Source organism: Gasterosteus aculeatus, chromosome 18 (assembly GCF_964276395.1).
Source record: "Gasterosteus aculeatus chromosome 18, fGasAcu3.hap1.1, whole genome shotgun sequence".
NCBI classification, from domain to species: Eukaryota; Metazoa; Chordata; class Actinopteri; order Perciformes; family Gasterosteidae; genus Gasterosteus; species Gasterosteus aculeatus.
Window position 1 is genome coordinate 11619856 of NC_135706.1, and position 16319 is coordinate 11636174.

At 41.8% G+C, this 16319-nt stretch overlaps 3 protein-coding genes and 1 non-coding gene across 6 annotated transcripts; all 4 read left to right on the top strand.

Moving 5' to 3' along the window:
* The first annotated feature begins 918 nt into the window (after window positions 1-918).
* On the top strand, window positions 919-10885 carry LOC120807687 (scavenger receptor cysteine-rich type 1 protein M130). 2 transcript variants are annotated; one of them, XM_040159978.2, is made up of 17 exons: window positions 919-1467; window positions 2358-2435; window positions 2686-2712; window positions 2860-3171; window positions 4373-4666; window positions 4774-5088; window positions 5201-5488; window positions 5752-6066; window positions 6782-7081; window positions 7481-7789; window positions 7941-8252; window positions 8680-8988; window positions 9106-9399; window positions 9505-9840; window positions 9926-10033; window positions 10227-10299; window positions 10380-10885. In XM_040159978.2, exons 2-17 carry the CDS (start codon window positions 2384-2386, stop codon window positions 10522-10524), a joined length of 3789 nt encoding a protein of 1262 aa, XP_040015912.2. In that variant the 5' UTR covers window positions 919-1467; window positions 2358-2383; the 3' UTR covers window positions 10525-10885. The 2 variants fall into 2 exon arrangements, with proteins under 2 accessions (XP_040015912.2, XP_040015913.2); XM_040159979.2 differs by lacking the exon at window positions 919-1467 and adding an exon at window positions 2068-2209.
* Window positions 10886-11311: 426 nt separating this feature from the next.
* Window positions 11312-12746, top strand: LOC120807691 (SH3 domain-binding glutamic acid-rich-like protein 3). The gene is made up of 3 exons (XM_040159990.2): window positions 11312-11513; window positions 11717-11884; window positions 12635-12746. Exons 1-3 carry the CDS (start codon window positions 11469-11471, stop codon window positions 12695-12697), a joined length of 276 nt encoding a protein of 91 aa, XP_040015924.1. The 5' UTR covers window positions 11312-11468; the 3' UTR covers window positions 12698-12746.
* A 607-nt stretch (window positions 12747-13353) lies between these two features.
* rps12 (ribosomal protein S12) lies at window positions 13354-16307 on the top strand. 2 transcript variants are annotated; one of them, XM_040159987.2, is made up of 6 exons: window positions 13354-13468; window positions 13593-13640; window positions 14276-14398; window positions 14490-14592; window positions 14834-14935; window positions 16217-16307. In XM_040159987.2, the coding sequence occupies exons 2-6, from the start codon at window positions 13627-13629 to the stop codon at window positions 16277-16279; spliced, it is 405 nt and encodes a 134-aa protein (XP_040015921.1). In that variant the 5' UTR covers window positions 13354-13468; window positions 13593-13626; the 3' UTR covers window positions 16280-16307. The 2 variants fall into 2 exon arrangements, with proteins under 2 accessions (XP_040015921.1, XP_040015922.1); XM_040159988.2 differs by having other exon boundaries at window positions 13394-13468; window positions 14279-14398.
* On the top strand, window positions 14110-14186 carry LOC120808558 (small nucleolar RNA SNORD101). The gene has a single exon (XR_005709980.1). It is a non-coding gene; the product is annotated as a small nucleolar RNA SNORD101 (small nucleolar RNA).
* Window positions 16308-16319: the final 12 nt, after the last annotated feature.

The following is a 16319-nucleotide window of genomic DNA, read 5'->3' on the forward strand; positions in this document are numbered from 1 at the left end:
ATCAGTTCGGTCATTAGATGATACTGAATGAAGACGAAGGCGACTGTGTCACTACTTTAGATCTATAGTTTTGAGTAGACGAGCACAGGTTGAGTTAAACAGGTGAGCGGGGACACCTGAGTAGAAAGAGTGATGTCATAAGTAAACAACTGTGGCTTTTCTTACTGTGACAAGGCAAACGTTTTTTGTAAAAAATAACTCTTTGGCTCATACCGACACAACCCGAAATGATCATCAATGAACACAACGGCTCAATGACGCTACACAGACGAGAACTTTTCTCCTTTAGAACATGAAAATGGCTTGATTGTGCATTGTGCACACGATGTGGGGAAAATAAGCGAGTTGTTTACGCGAGAAATGTTTTTAAGCGAGAAATATCACATACAGTCACACGTTTGACAGGACAACAACTCAGGGAAACTCACTGTTCTCAGTTCTTTCAAAAAACAGTTATATATCAATACAATATATCTGTTCTACTTGCTGTGAATGTCATTCATTATATTGCATTAGTTTATACATATAAATGAGCCAGAGTTGGACCCTGCTCTTTTTGCATGGAAAGGAGCCAGTTTGGGCATCTGGTAGGGCCAATGGAGGGCAATCAGGCCCATCCCTGAGCCCCCCCAAAAAGAAAATATTGAATTATAGAAAATGTAAATTTTTGTTTTGGAAATATGAAATGTACCCATGAATATTTTTAATATATTATATATGCACATATCTGGTTTTCCTGCACATCCTGTCTTCATGCGCGTTTTAGCTGCTCTAGGGGCAACTTCAAGATCGCCCACAGAAGGCGGGTCAAAGAAGCCCTTGGGCCCATTGCTGATTCAATTTAAAACTGTGTGACATATAATTTAGCCAATCAGAGTGCTTAAAAAATTCACCAGCTGCCACGTTCTCCCTGGGGAGGTTTTCCAGGCACGTCCAGCTGGGAAGAGGCTCTGAGGGAGACCCAGGACCAGGTGGAGAGATTATATCTCCACACGGGCCTGGGAACGCCCCGGGATCCGCCAGTCGGTGCTGGTCGATGGGGCCCGGGAAAGTTTTGGGGTCCCTGCTGGAACTGTTGCTCCCGCAACCGGATCAACCGTTGAAGATGAGACTCGATCAAATGAGATGAGTGTGTTCCTTAATATTACTGTCAAGTAATAATCTTTCGGGGCAGTTTTGCAGTTTTGTGGCGACAATGTTTTTCTTACACCAAATATGTTTACATGGAGCATTGCATAAGTGGGTGGTCTGTTACAGGAACTGAACTAAAAGGACAAGGACTCTCAGCATTTCGCAAGCGGAAGTGTTGACCATTGGTCCCAATGAGTCATGTTGAGAATAAGATGTGGATAAGAACCGTCAGCTCTTCTGAAAGAACAAACCTCAGTGAATTATGTTCTGTTGCATCAGACCATTATTCGTTGATCAGATGAGCAGAAAAACAACCCCATTAACCCGTTCTGTAAGGTAAGAAAATGATTTATAAAAAATGATGTCTCAAACAAAGTTGATAGTGGAAATGGATTGTTTTGCAATGTAATGCAATATTTTGAGTAAATAATTCCACAATATTAGCACCAGGACTGAACATGATGCACGATATACAGCAAACTAAATGCACTTAGAATATAAACATTTTGTAAAAACTACTTAAATTATGAACACATTTTTATTTAATGCATTTCATTAATTCCTTAAAGAGCTGTTGATGCTGTGGAGAAATAGCTGGAAATTAATGAGCTGGAAATTAGCCTGTTTATATGAATTTAAACTTAAAATCGGGGTAAATGGCCGTGGTTGATACAAATAAAACATGAAATTCAGTGGTCACTTCTTACCATTCATGGAAAACAACTCTTATTCTGATTCCCTTTTATTTTCCTGGTGCTGATCGTTTGTTGTGTACGTACATCAGCGTTACCTTGATTACTGCTTACCGGCAATATTCTCCATCACTATTGTCGTTTTAAAAATAGGAATGTCCTTTTTCTGTTACAAAGAAACCATATCTCCTCCTCAAATGTCCCCCCTGCCTTTAATGATTGATGAAAATGTCAACATGTTTTTAGTTTGCAGTCCAACTGCACGGAGCCCCTCTTATTCATACGAATTACTGGGTGTCCGTGATGTGTGTTTCAGATATGATCGGCTTTTTATTTTAAATTGTACGGTAATTTTAATAGCTGCACACACTTATTGGATTTAAAAGGTAAGCGGGTTACTAAATCGCTTTTTGCAGATTTGGGAAAAAACTGTAAGGCTTCCAAAAACCAGCGAGCTTTGCTTATTCTGCCGAAGACAAATGAGACACTAAATGAGCACTCTTCTAATAATTCCTTCTTACTGTACCTCGACAGCATTTGATCTTCTCTGGAGACACAATATGATCTTCGTCACTGCAGAAAAACTACATTTTGTTTGTTTTTTGTCACTAGGTACGTTTTTTTCTTTTTTTCCCATTTTCTTTTGGTTTTGTGCTATTTCTTTTATTGTGAATCTGACAATATTGATACTGGACAATTATACGGTGTATATTTTTCCAACTTCATGTTACATTTCCTGGAGCTTGTCCTGATATGTTTGAAATTTTATGAATCACAACGTCGACCGTACAACGACACAGCATTTATTGGACAATGATATTTTGAAAATATTAATCTCAAATCTTTGGGCTTTCTGCTTTAGGTTTATTGAGCCTGCCACTGCTTACAGGTCAGTATGTTTTATTTATCTTTAACCCCTGAAAGCGCGTGTGCTAATTGGGTTTTTAGATTTTCTACACTTGCATACAGTGAAAAGGGACTTTCGTTCATGATGACAATACCTACAGCTACTGCGCCTTTTTTTCATCATTTCTAGAATGTAATAAAATTCGGTTGGTTGGGACTTCGCGCTGCTCTGGCAGAGTGGAGGTCTACAACAACGACGTTTGGGGAACGGTGTGTGACGACCAGTGGAGCACTACCAACGCTGACGTGGTTTGTCGAGAGTTGAAATGTGGGACGGTTCTTGAGGCCAAAAAAGGCGCGTTTTTCGGAGAGGGAGAGGGCCAGATCTGGTTGGATGACGTGCAGTGTCTTGGTAGTGAGTCTTCCATCCTTAAGTGCTCACACAGACCACTTGGGGAGAATAACTGTGGCCACTCTGAAGATGCCGGGGTTATCTGTTCAGGTGAGGCTGAGTTCATTCACTTATGTTTTTTGCTTTACCTGATCCTCTGTATAACTACCAGTAGGGTACCGCTCAATTTGCAACTTAATCACATACAGCGGTAGACTTTGTTTGACATCTTTGGAAGAAATGCTTACTCCCAAAGAGTTGATAAGTTGGATATTCCAGCTGTATCTCTCGGTCGTATCCAGTGTTTCTGCGTTGCTAAACTAAAGTGATCAGCAGCTAACTGGAGCCTTATGTTTATTGAGTAAATATGATTTTTTTTCTGATTCAACACTGCCGGCAAGTAAGTAAGTGAGTTAGTTAATTACTGCATCTTCCAAAATGTAAAAGTTCTACTTAAAGTATTAATTCGTTTTTTATATCAAATCACAGTTAGCTTGTTTGATCAGTTGTTACAAAACCCTGCATTGCGAGGCCCTTCCTCTATTTTGACAAGACCAGAAATAAGGAACTGTCAATTGATGTTGGGAAATAAAAACTTTTGAGAAAAACAGCTAACGCATCATTTATTTTATCATCTGATCATATTATTGCATTAAAGACCGAGCATCCTTATTTCCAGTTCACGCGTTGCTGTCTTTAAAATGACACCTGTGGTGCTAATGCTGATGCAACAACCGCAGCGCATTGAGCTCAGCATGTGACCGGCTGCTGCACATTTAAAGTGCAAAGGGCATGACGCAGAGATGGGAGGTAAAACCAAATAAAGCAACATGAGTGTTGAGTAGCTTTAGTTATTATGTTGTGGAAGGATACTTAGAGACATTTTAACGTTTAAAGTGATGGACCTGCCATTTTGGACCGCAAATGAGGCTGAGAATGTTCAGTCACATGTATGAGTCAAGGGCCCAAATTCCAATAATACATTTGCTTTAAAAGGTAGTTCTCATGACAGATATTGTCAAAATATTCTGAACCTGGAATACTAATCGAATGTTTCAACAATACAGGGAGTAATTTGCTGTTTTCAACAGGTTTGAATAGGAAATTCAAACCATACAGAGTACTTTGGAAGCAGGTGTCTGGCAAATTGCATTACATAAAACATCCTGTAAAATAGAAAATTGTTTTTTTTACACTCTTTCTTACAGTACATGTTAATACGTGATGTTTATAGAGCTTGTGCGATAGATTTAGTAAACGTAAGAACTTTTGGGGGATTTTATTATCTTATCTTTTTTCGCATCACTTGCAGAACATGTGAGAGTGGTCAATGGAACCAATCGGTGTAATGGCAGAGTGGAAGTCTACCACGATGGCAAATGGAACAGAATGTGCACCAGTGAGGGGAAGGCGGCGGTCTCTGAAGTTGTGTGCCGAGAGACCAACTGCGGCAGCGCTGTCACTCCGGCTGAAGCCCCATATTTTGGAGAGGCCATGTTGCTTGGTGAAGTCAACTCCATATGCTTCGGAAATGAGAGCTCCCTCTCGCAGTGCAAACATCAGGAATTCAAGGAGAACTGTGTCGATGCCACCGTCGTCTGTTCAAGTAAGTCATCCATCTGTTGAGACCACCGCAGAATGTGTGTGTCGGACGTTTGGTAAACAAAACACGCCTTTGGCTTTTTGGCTTTTGTTTCTTTCCCCACCTTGAAGACAGTAAACCCATTCGACTGTTGAACGGGACTGGCCGGTGCTCTGGTCGACTGGAAATCTATCACGAGGGACAGTGGGGAACGATCTGTGATGACAGGTGGGGGATGCAGGAAGCGACCGTTACGTGTCGCGAGTTGGACTGTGGGGCCGCTCTCTCGGTCAAGTTCAAGGCCCACTTCGGCAGAGGTAAAGGTCAGGTGTGGTTGGACGACCTTGAGTGTACGGGTCATGAGATGTCCATCGCCGACTGCCCACACAGAGGTTTTGGAGAACATGACTGTGACCACAATGAAGATGCCAGTGTCATATGCTCAGGTAGCACATACATCCTTACTACAATACCTGTCACGCAATAACATTGTTTTTCATTGCTGAGTTGAAAATATGAAACATTTTAAAATGTTTAAAATGAAATACCGCTTTTCAGAATTTATCAGATTGGTCAACGGGACTGACCGCTGCTCTGGCAGAGTCGAGGTCTTCCATGACGGCAAATGGGCAAAAATTTGTAAAAACTGGGGCAATAAAGAGGCCGCAATGGTGTGTCAAGAACTGGGTTGTGGGTCACCAAAAGCATCTCAAGAAATCTTCCATTTTGGTGACAGCGGACTGAGAGGGTACACAAGCAGATGCGCTGACAATGTGAGCTCCATCTCCCAATGCACATTTGAGAATTACATGGGGAGATGTGAGGGGGCTTCTATTTCATGTTCAGGTAAGAAACGAAATATGGCTGTATATAATATGTACTGTCCGTGAGCGCCATTGAACTAGGATAGCAATGGAGTTGTGTTGAAAACAAGATTGTACATTAAGTCTTCTTATATACAGTACGTGTGAACATTTTATCCTGATATTGGCAATAAGTAACTATAGAAATACCTTAACAGAGTACATTTGCAAGTCAAGTCGTAATAATAATATTATATCATTTGAATTTAACTTGAATACCTGTAACAGGAGTGGGAATGTTCTTAGGTATTCCATCCATCAGGCTTGTCAACGGCACTGACCGGTGCTCCGGTAGGGTGGAGGTTCAGAATGACGGCCTGTGGGGAACGGTGTGTGATGACGATTGGGACATCAAAGATGCTCAGGTGGTGTGCAGATCCGTGGACTGTGGAACAGCTCTGACTGCCAAAAGCGGTTCCTTCTTTGGTCCAGGCCAAGGAGATATCATGCTGGATGATTTGGGCTGCTTCGGTAATGAGACGTCCCTTTTCCACTGTCGACATCCCACCATCGGAGAAAGTAACTGTGGCCATTCTGAAGATGCCGGTGTGGTGTGCTCAGGTATCATCTTGCTGGTTAACGTGTTTATTTTGTTTTTGTACAGTAGCTATCTGCCTCAAATGAATATGTATCTTAATTCTACTGCAGCAGCGATTCCCAAAGTGTGGGCCGCGAAGGTACTGCAGGTGGGCCGCGAGAGGTCATTTACAAAGAAGAAATAAATAGTTGAAAAGTTTGAAATTAATATGAATATATTCCTGATTTAAATTACGATTGATAATCGAAGATACAAAATGCACATCTTTTTCTCAGTTTAAGTATTATTTGAACAATTCTAGCGGCACATTGGTTATGTGAAAGATTAATTGATGAGAACAGATTAATAAAACAATAAGTTCTCGCTCGAAACGGCTGCTCTTGTCCGCCTGTCGTTATTCAACAAAAGGCGCCGCAAAACAAAACAAGGTCAAATGGGGCGCCCTCTTGTAGTATTAAAGTAAATATATATGAGCTCCGGAGAAAATGGTATACAAAACATACATTGTCGGTTAATACATTTTAAATTGGTTAAATTCGTAAGGTCATTTAATCATCCCTAGTTTATGTTTTGATCAGAGTTGTGATTAAAGGTTCGGCTGGGCCGCAAAAGTTTTTCAAATTTCAAATTGGGCCGCGGCATTCTTGAGTTTGGGAACCGCTCTGAAATACCGAGGTATTGTTTTCAAATCTGTCAAAACATCAACTAGTGGCTGATTCTATCCCCTTTGATTTACAGCTGACATCAGACTGATCAATGGGACGGATCAGTGCTCAGGCAGAGTGGAGTTCTACCATGGAGGAAAATGGTCATCAGCATCTAGCCAGCACTGGGGAACGAATGAAGTTGCGGTGGTGTGCAGAGAGATGAACTGTGGAAATCCCGTCCAGTTTTCCGGATCGTATGGTCGAGGCGGACAACTCGGTTGGCATACGGTCAGTTGTAGCGGTAGAGAGACCTCTCTGGCACAGTGCACTTTCGGGCCGTATGCCAGGAGCAGCCAGGATCGCACTGAAGAGGCGTCTGTCACATGTTCAGGTGGGGCACGAAGTTGACTTGAAATTGGAATTCTATTCCCTTATTTTTTTAAGGAGATATAAACTACAGTCATATGGCAATTTGAAAAGTGAGAGTGGGATAAACCTTCCTTGGACAAATGTGTGGAAACAGCATCCAATATTATTCATATTGATACTGCATTCACATGGAATCAGACAAACGGTACGCAGCCTTTTGGACGACAACATATTTTTACTTTAAAAATCAATGGTGTGTGTTACTCCATTAATTACCTTCTGAGAGGTTATGGAGTAACTAACACTTTAAAGGGGAGGAAACATTGACTAACAATGTCATGAAGTCCAGTTAAATGATGACCATGAAAGTGTAAATTTAGAACAAATTGGAACTTATCTTTGATGTAACTGTCGTTTCAAGGTAACGTAAAGCTGTCCGATGGACACCATCGTTGTATCGGACGCGTAGAGTTCTTCGACAAAGGCCAGTGGGGGGGCGTGTGTGGTGAAGCCTGGGATGCGAACGACGCAAATGTGGTGTGCAGACAGCTGAACTGCGGAAGGAACCATAAGATTACCACCAACGCCGAGTTTGGCCGTGGCTCAGGACCCATCTGGAATAGTCAGATTGAATGCAATGGATTGGAGTCGAGCCTGAGTCAGTGCCCACAAAGGCCATTTAGGGACAAAACTTGCAACACCACCTTAGTTGCTGGTGTTGTCTGCACGGGTAAGAATAATCACATATGTTGTTGACTTTCAATTATTATAGATTGAGTTTTCACACTTGGTTTTGTAAACCTGCCGTTTCATTAACTGCATTGCAATAGATTTCAAAGGTCTGATGCTGTGTAACCATTTCCGATAACTTGACTTCGCAGGGAGTTTGGAGGCCCGGTTGATTGGTGGTAAGGATGAGTGCCAAGGCAGAGTGGAGGTTCGTCATGGCGAAGTGTGGCAAACGGTGTGCGACACGGACTGGAACATGAGCAAAGCTCAGATGGTGTGTGAGTGGCTGGAATGCGGAAATGCACTCACCGCTCCCGGCGCTGCCACTTTCGGCCAAGGCATCGGATCAGTAGTCGAGGCTGATTCCTGCTTCGACAATGTGACAACTCTTCAGCAATGCTCAGTTAAAGGTTTCAGAGGAGCCAGGTGTGGGCACGACCATGATGCTGGCGCCAGCTGTGCATGTAAGGCCTTTTAAATCGCCTGTTCAAAATCGTCACACACAGACAATTTACATTTTTTTTACAGCGTTTGTGGCGCAATTGTATTTTATTTGCACAAAACAAGAGAAAACATTGAGCGAGTTGAAAAGTATTTAATGTATTTACCACTGAGCCTTGAAGTCAGGGATCAGGGAATACACAACTTTTCTTTACCGTCAAAAAGTTAAATTAGAAGATACAGCTAAACCAGCATGAAGCCAATTGAAAGAAAATGATGTAGCAGCTGCTTGAGTGGTAAAAGCTATCCTTGTGAATTATTAATCTGACATTCTGGCTCGCTGGTTCCCCGTTTCCATTCTTCATTTTTGTGTGTGTGTTAGAATGAATATGTACTAACGCACGTATGTTCAATTCAATGACACGTTTACTCTTTTTTTTTTTCCTGCAGCACCGATTCGGTTGGTGGGCGGCTCAGGTCAATGCTCCGGTAGGGTGGAGGTCTTCTATAAAAGCAAGTGGGGCACCGTGTGCGATGATGAATGGGAACTCCCCAATGCCGACGTGGTGTGCCGACAGCTCGGCTGTGGTCATGCGGTCTCTGCTCCCTCAAGTGCCCACTTTGGCAGAGGCACTGGTCCAATATGGCTGGATAATGTGGAGTGCGAAGGCCAGGAGGCCGCTCTCACACACTGTAAGCATCCTGGTATTGGACAAAATAACTGCGGCCACGGAGAGGATGCCAGCGCTATTTGTTTAGGTAAAAGACCCGGCAAATATTTGATCTCTGAGAGAAGTCATCAACTCTAAACTGTTTTTTGAATGGAGGTGCGTTTGCTGTTTGCCACAAAACTGACTACAACTTTATTTGTTACAGGTTCTCTAGAGATGCCTGTAATAACGTTGAGCCCTGCCGCAGAGGTGAAATGGGGGGACAGAGTTGAGATCACATGCACTGTACTAACACAACAATTGGGCGGGACATTCGTCCTGAAAAGGACCCAAGACTCAGTAAAAGTTGAAAGATTCTCTGAGAACGAAGCCGCAACCTTTGTCTTGCCAAACGTCGACTTCAGCCAATCGGGGTCATACTACTGTGAATATCAAAAGAAATTGCCAAACCAAGTCATCTTTTACCCTCCAGGAGCTACTGCGGATCTCACTGTCACAGGTCAACAACTGTCTTTCTGCTTTCTCTGGTTGAACATAATTGTCGGATGTTTGACTGTGCAAGATTGAGAACCTGTTTGTAAACAATCCGTCTTCTATTCTGCAGTAAAACTAGAGAAGCCCAGCATCTCCCTGACATCTCCCCACGCAATGGTGATCTATAGCCCTGACAAGATATCGGTGCCCCAAGGCAGCAGCTTCTCCGTCACATGCTCCATCCATTCCAGCTATCCTGGAGGCATCTTCTATCTGAAAGAGGCCCACTTGAACACCAGTAAAGCGATTCCAGCATTTGACCACTCCGTATTCTTCATGGCATACTTTGACTTCCCAGAGATAGATTATAAGAGCCAGGGAGAGTATTCCTGTGTCTACGCTGTTAACGTTTCCACAAGGTTCTTTTCTTCTGATCCCTCCAAGTCACTGCAAGTAACCGTTGTCGGTAAGATCTGAAGAGCAGATGGAAGTTTATTGGTCTTGTTATTTCCCATCAATAACTGTTGTGCTCGATCTTCTAACTCTTACAGCGACATCCTCCTCAGTCGCCTTGGGGGCTGTTGGGGGGGTTCTTGTGGTGCTGCTACTTGCGCTGGCTATTGGTTTCTTGCTCTGGAGAAGGAGAAGGATGGGTGCTGGTAAGTGGCAGCAACGCAAACTTGATCAGGTCCTTGTTAGCGCCCGAGTACAAGAGTGATGTAACTATTCGCTTTAGCCCTCTAAAGATGTCCGTGTTTTTTATGCCTTGCTGTTCTGTGCCCAAGTGGCCCAAAATAAGGTCGAAAGATGACATAGACCTAGTTGCTCTAGACTCTTTCTTTTCTTTCTCAGGTACCCTGGTTCAGTTCGTCAATAGGTTTGGAGGAGCAATAAACCAAGATACTGAAGACATGAACAGTGGAAGGTACTCAATAGCTGAAGATGCGCACCTTTTTATTTTAGATTAAGCCACTAGAAAGATTGCAATCCTCTTATCTCCCTCAGAGGCCCAAATACACCAGTGAAGGAGCAGAAACACAGTCGCGGCGCAGAAGACAACGATGCTGATGGCGATACGTCCATTGAGAGCGTCTCTGAAGAGTTGGTTGGGCGAGTGTGTTATGAGCTTGAACCACTCGTTTTCTCGTGATGACCAAACGCCTCAATCAATAACCCAAGTCATGCGTAACACCCACAGCACCCGGCTGAGAAACCGGGCGTTTATGACTCTCTTTATCAACACATCCTGGTGTACAATTATCCCTGCAATAAAGAGAGAAGAGGTACGATGTGATTTTAAAAAACATACTTATGGCTTTCGTATACAGGCAGCACTTATTTTCCTGCTTATTTCTAAAGTGACTTTTTTTTTTCTTGAATTTTCCACCAATCACAAAGCCAAGGTCCACTGTCTTGTGGGAAGATGCTGATTACATTGTCTTTGTATTGTTTGAACATTTGCTGTATTTCTTTAATGTGATCTGAACAATACATTTGTATTTCTTACAACACTTGCACCGTTTCATTTGGCAGAGCTTTTATTTTCTACACCCTGCAGATTAGGGAGCAAATGTACAATATATCAAATACATAAATGAACTCCCAAGTTGATTAACTCCTTCAAACGACAAACATCACTAACGATCTTGACGAAATATTCATAACGTCAAAGCAGCAAAAACTGAAGTCAGCCATCATGAATGGGAACAATTACATGTGTGCTTTTCCTTTTTATATATCCTCCATGAAATGTGGATATGCAGTGGTATGAAAGGGTATCTCTTAAATATGGTGGTAATGTTCTCTAAAGGTTCTGAGGGGCGATACTTGAATACACATAATGAGTCACTTTACACCTCCAGTGGTGTGTGTGTGTGTGTGTGTGTGTTTTTGCTTTCACAGTAATCACAGACTGGGGCAGGTCACACAAGTGGGTGTGTCCATGCAGGCAGGTAAGTCGTGTCCAAACCTGTTCAGGGTGTCTGCTGTTGCATCAAACGGGATCCTGCATTTATGTTTCTGAAACGGTCTGTCTTCCTGGGACTTCTCTCAATCTGTCTCCGAGTTTAAGTTGTTCTTGTTAGAACAGCAGACATGTCCATCAAAGTGTTTTACACCAGTGTGACCAGCTCCCGAGAGGTACAGTACGCTGTCTTGCTTGTTATATTTATAGATATATTTGTTTCATCATATTGCTAACACGTTGGTCTACTGGGCAAATTTGAAAAAAGACAAAAGATATTGAATTGAATGTATCATACTTCACAACTACAGTATGTTTCTGTCGATAAACAGCTCAATCTTGACCGGGTGTGTAACTGATGATAGAGTGTCCTTTCCAGATAAAGAAAACTCAGCAAAAAATCTTTGACATCTTGGACAGCAAGAAGATCAACTACGATGCTTTAGACATTTCACAGGAAGTCAAGGTTAAAGATCTAATGAGAGAGTTGGCAGGGGACCCGACCGCACTGCCCCCTCAGATATTCAATGGAAACAACTACTGTGGGGTAAGTCTCAACCGGCAACATGCAATAGTATAAGTGAGAAAAAACTCCTTCTCAAAGTAAGCAAATGTTGAAAATAGGAAATCATTTGCTTGCTGCATTCAGAAACAGGAAAGAAATGCAAGTCTAGGGAGTAGACATAGCAATTAAATAAATATTTACCACACTGTTGTGTTTGCACACACCCTGAAATACCACACCTCCTCAAAGACACACACTTATACACCCCAGGTTCCTCCTGGATGGTTCTTAGTCATTTCAGCATTCCATTCGGAGTTCATTGTGACAGAAAAGCTTGGGACTGCACCTTTATTGACACATAATAATAATAATAATAATAATAACAACAACAACAACAACATAGCTATTGTTAGAACTCAAAGCACCAACAAAACTCTGGTCAGAAGCAACACTGTGTGAGGCAGGCCGGCTCAGTCCTGCAATGACCACACATACAAGCATTTGATTCATTGATTGGTCAAGAAGATTACAAACCCTGCCTTTAAGAGCTCAAAGAACAATATACGAATGTTCACACGTACACAATACAGTTTAGTTAGGCTTAGTTAGAGAATTATATGATATGTACGACATACACTCTCCACAATGTATTATGTTTAAATACATATTAAGATTTCTTTGTAAAATATATCTGTATAATAATAATATAACTGCAATCTATCTGTCTCTCTATCAACCCTCACCCCAAAATTTCTGACCACCTTTATTCATTTCTTCTTTCTGTTTTTTCAGGACTACAAAGCATTTGATAATGCAATCGAAGAAGAAAGTTTAGAGAAATTTCTCAAGCTATAATGAACTGGGACCAGCCATGAGACAACAATAAATCTTGACTATACAAACATTTCTGTTTCCTTTCATTTTATTATAACGTGCCTCATTCCTATTTGGTCTGTGTTGCTCAAATTCTTGAAATGTATTTGTCAAACAGGGAAGGGCTCTGGTTTCATGGAAACACAGAACTCAACACAAAATAGCTACGGGTAACCATAAATATTGTGTCAATCAAGGGTTCTTTCTTTTAGAAGATCTCAACATATTCAATGTGTTCAGTTCAACTCATTTTAACAATGATTCAGACATGAGTATCTGACACCTACACACATAAAGGTTACAGGTCTAACATTGTTGCTCCTAGTGACCGAATTAACCACAAAGTACTTCTCTGTGTGAACTCACAACATGCCAAAATCAATGGAAAAATGAAAGTAAACAGATAATATAAACTGGATTAACCTACCATACCAGTGCTTGCTGGTGGTAAATTATTTTGAAAGCCCTCTAGCAAGACTTTGTATGAACTACACAAGAGTCTGTGAACTTTTTGATATAATTTAAATAATTAAAAAACGACATTATTGGTTTGAACATATTTCATCCTCATCATATATATTACATACTTTGCATGTATTCATTCATTTAGTTATTTATGTTTCTTTCGACCTGAGCATTGAAACTCCAACAGGCAGCACATTGGACACCCTCGTACTGACAGGGGCCTGATAAATAAAGCCATGTCGCGCGGTTATGACGTCCTCTTTAACCGCTCACCGTCAGGAGGACAGGGTATGTGTGTTGGACGTCCGACTCAATCTAAAAGATAAATCAAACATCTCAAGATATAAATTCATCACAGTACGCTGTTTGTGATCTATAATGACCATCCTTTCATTTCCCTTCTTTATTGCAGAACTTTTAAGTCCACCATCCATCATTAATCAACCATGGCCGAGGAAGGGTGAGCGTGACTGCTTTCTTCTGACGTTGGCGCATTTAGTGGAATTAAACTGTATTAAACTATGCTAACTGTCTGTGCTAAGTGAAAAGTGACGTTAGCGATGCTGTAGGTTTGATGTATTCTTTGAAACGTAATCTGGTGAGAACACTGATCGGTGTAGCCTTTCTATTTCCACCAGCTAAAGCTAACCGACTAGCTAACGTTAGCTTTCAAGTGTTGCTGATGTTAAACGAAGAAACTGACAACCGTATCTCCATGTGTAATGTTGTTAAGCTTACAGCAATACTGTGTAGGGGTCAATGATTGTAGGGAAGTCCAACTTCTATTGCCTAGACTAGAGAAATGGACGTGGCAAGTAACGTATGTTCAAACAAACTGCAATGCTTTAAGTACATTCTCCATGTAGAACAAACACGAAGGCTGCCTTGCTTTCTTTTTCCTTTATCTACTGAACGTTGAGCTCTCTGGCGCTTGAATGATGACTTAATTTCTTTTGTCGGATACCCCTTCACTCTCCAATGAGTGAGCTCCTTTCTCTGACGACGCTGGAGGCTCTGATGGAATCATCTAATCCTTCATCTCTGGCTTGTCAAAATCTCAAATTATGCCCCCCCTCTTGTCCACCTTGTTTTTAGTAGTAGCGTTGCTACTGGAGGTGTGATGGATGTCAACACAGCCCTCCCTGAAGTGCTCAAGACAGCGCTCATCCACGATGGCCTCGCCCGTGGGATCCGTGAGGCTGCCAAGGCCCTGGACAAGTACGTTGGCTTGTGCCATCCAATTTTGTGACCCGTAAAATGGTTTCTGAGCCATTACTGAAATGTTAAATCATTGTCCGTTCTCTTGCAGGCGTCAAGCCCATCTCTGCGCCCTGGCTGGCAACTGTGATGAGCCCACATATGTAAAGCTGGTGGAAGCCCTCTGTGCTGAGCATCAAATCAACCTGATAAAGGTAATGAGCTCGCTCACCCACACCAGATTCACTTATGAAGTGACGACATCATAAAGCGGTTAGAGACCTTCGATGCCGTTGTGCCAGGTTACTGAGGCCATGAAGGTCAAGTAAACTGGTATGGTATGTCAAGTACTGGTGTATCACTGGTTTGGCTGCTGTTAGCTGAGAGGTTGCACATCTGTTCTTACTTTACCCGTATGCCTCCAGTAAATCCAACGCTGCTCTCACTTCATTTCAGGTTGACGACAACAAGAAGCTGGGCGAGTGGGTTGGTCTGTGCAAGATCGACCGTGAGGGCAAACCCCGCAAGATTGTGGGCTGCAGCTGTGTCGTGGTCAAGGTAAATGATGCTGTTTACAAGTAATCTAATGGTCTAATGAAAGTGGCTTAACTCCCTGCATACTGCTGTTAAACGGTTACTGTTCAGAGTAAGCGATCTGCCATTCAAGTGCAGTTTCTGTGCCTCGTGCCATGCGGCTAATGTTAAACAATTGGCTAGGTGACTGTCAGGGTACAAGCCCCGGTGTCTACCTGTCTGGGGTCCCTGAATAGGAACATGTGACCGGTCCTCACTGTAATGCTGTTTTTTACTTTATTGGCGAAATGTACAAACTTTCAGGACAAACAAGGACTATTTTAAGTATCAACATAACTAATACAGTGGTTTCTACATAATTCAAGCCAAAAATGCCACTTTATGACTAATGCTGTCTCAACATTTTTCACCCTTCATAACGAGCATCTTTAAAAAAAATGTAAGCAATAGAACGGGAACTTTTCTGACCTAAGGATCTGCAGTATGTCTGGATGGGGAAAGAACGCATATGCTGAGACGAACCCCTCTGCTCTGAGGCTTTGATTCAGTAGAAGTCCTGCAAGATTCTAGTGTCCGTACATGATTTGAACCCCATAGAAAATCTCAAATAGGGTTTGAGGAGGGCGCTCACACCACTCAAACCCAACAATATCGAATGGGACGAGATTCATTAGACCCAGATGTTTGCATAAGGGGGCTCGACTAAGGACTAAAGATGCTCTTGGATGAATCGTTTTGAGATGGCAGTGGTCATTGTCACTTTGTTTACTTTGAGAAACTACTTGTACCATGTGTTGAATTGTCAATGTTTCAGTTTATCAAAAAAACGTTTGTACGTTTTTCTATTAATTCTATTAATTATTCATTAGACCCAGATGTTTGCATAACATCTGGGTCTAAACCTAAACCTAAAGGCAATGGGCGTTAAAGAATTTAAAATGCAATTCTATTTTAACAGTGCATGTAATAAATTTACTTTTGGTTTGTGTCCTTGAATGAAAATGGCATGTTTTAAAATGGCTCCTGTGAACGATTCACATGGAATCTAAAGCAGAAATATATGTTGGCTAAATGTCAAAACTTAAACTGATGTTTGATGGCATTTAGTACACTTGTCAAACTTGGTGTCCCTTTACAGACTGAATATTTTACCGTTGATACACGCTGTCTGTCTGCTTTTTAGGAAAGTCATTGTTTTATCAGGGTTATATATAATTTTTGCATAAATGTATTCTGACACCATTCACTGTTTAATGGACGAAGTGATCGTGAGCCATCTTAACTTCAGTATTTTTCTGTCTACAGGACTACGGCAAGGAGTCTCAGGCCAAGGATGTGATTGAGGAGTACTTCAAAGGCAAGAAATAAAATGTCAATAAAAAGTGGAAATGGTAAAGGTTTTCTGCAG

What these genes read in the sequence shown, in the direction of transcription:
- LOC120807691 (XM_040159990.2), top strand. Translation starts at nt 11,469, where the DNA reads ATGTCCATCAAAGTGTTTTACACCAGTGTGACCAGCTCCCGAGAG. An exon ending in GTGTGACCAGCTCCCGAGAG is followed by an intron (nt 11,514 to 11,716) that starts GTACAGTACGCT and finishes TGTCCTTTCCAG; the next exon opens with ATAAAGAAAACTCAGCAAAA. An exon ending in ATGGAAACAACTACTGTGGG is followed by an intron (nt 11,885 to 12,634) that starts GTAAGTCTCAAC and finishes CTGTTTTTTCAG; the next exon opens with GACTACAAAGCATTTGATAA.
- rps12 (XM_040159987.2), top strand. An exon ending in GCTGCCAAGGCCCTGGACAA is followed by an intron (nt 14,399 to 14,489) that starts GTACGTTGGCTT and finishes GTTCTCTTGCAG; the next exon opens with GCGTCAAGCCCATCTCTGCG. An exon ending in ATCAAATCAACCTGATAAAG is followed by an intron (nt 14,593 to 14,833) that starts GTAATGAGCTCG and finishes ACTTCATTTCAG; the next exon opens with GTTGACGACAACAAGAAGCT.
- LOC120807687 (XM_040159978.2), top strand. Translation starts at nt 2,384, where the DNA reads ATGATCTTCGTCACTGCAGAAAAACTACATTTTGTTTGTTTTTTGTCA. An exon ending in TGCCGGGGTTATCTGTTCAG is followed by an intron (nt 3,172 to 4,372) that starts GTGAGGCTGAGT and finishes CATCACTTGCAG; the next exon opens with AACATGTGAGAGTGGTCAAT. An exon ending in TGCCGGTGTGGTGTGCTCAG is followed by an intron (nt 6,067 to 6,781) that starts GTATCATCTTGC and finishes TTTGATTTACAG; the next exon opens with CTGACATCAGACTGATCAAT.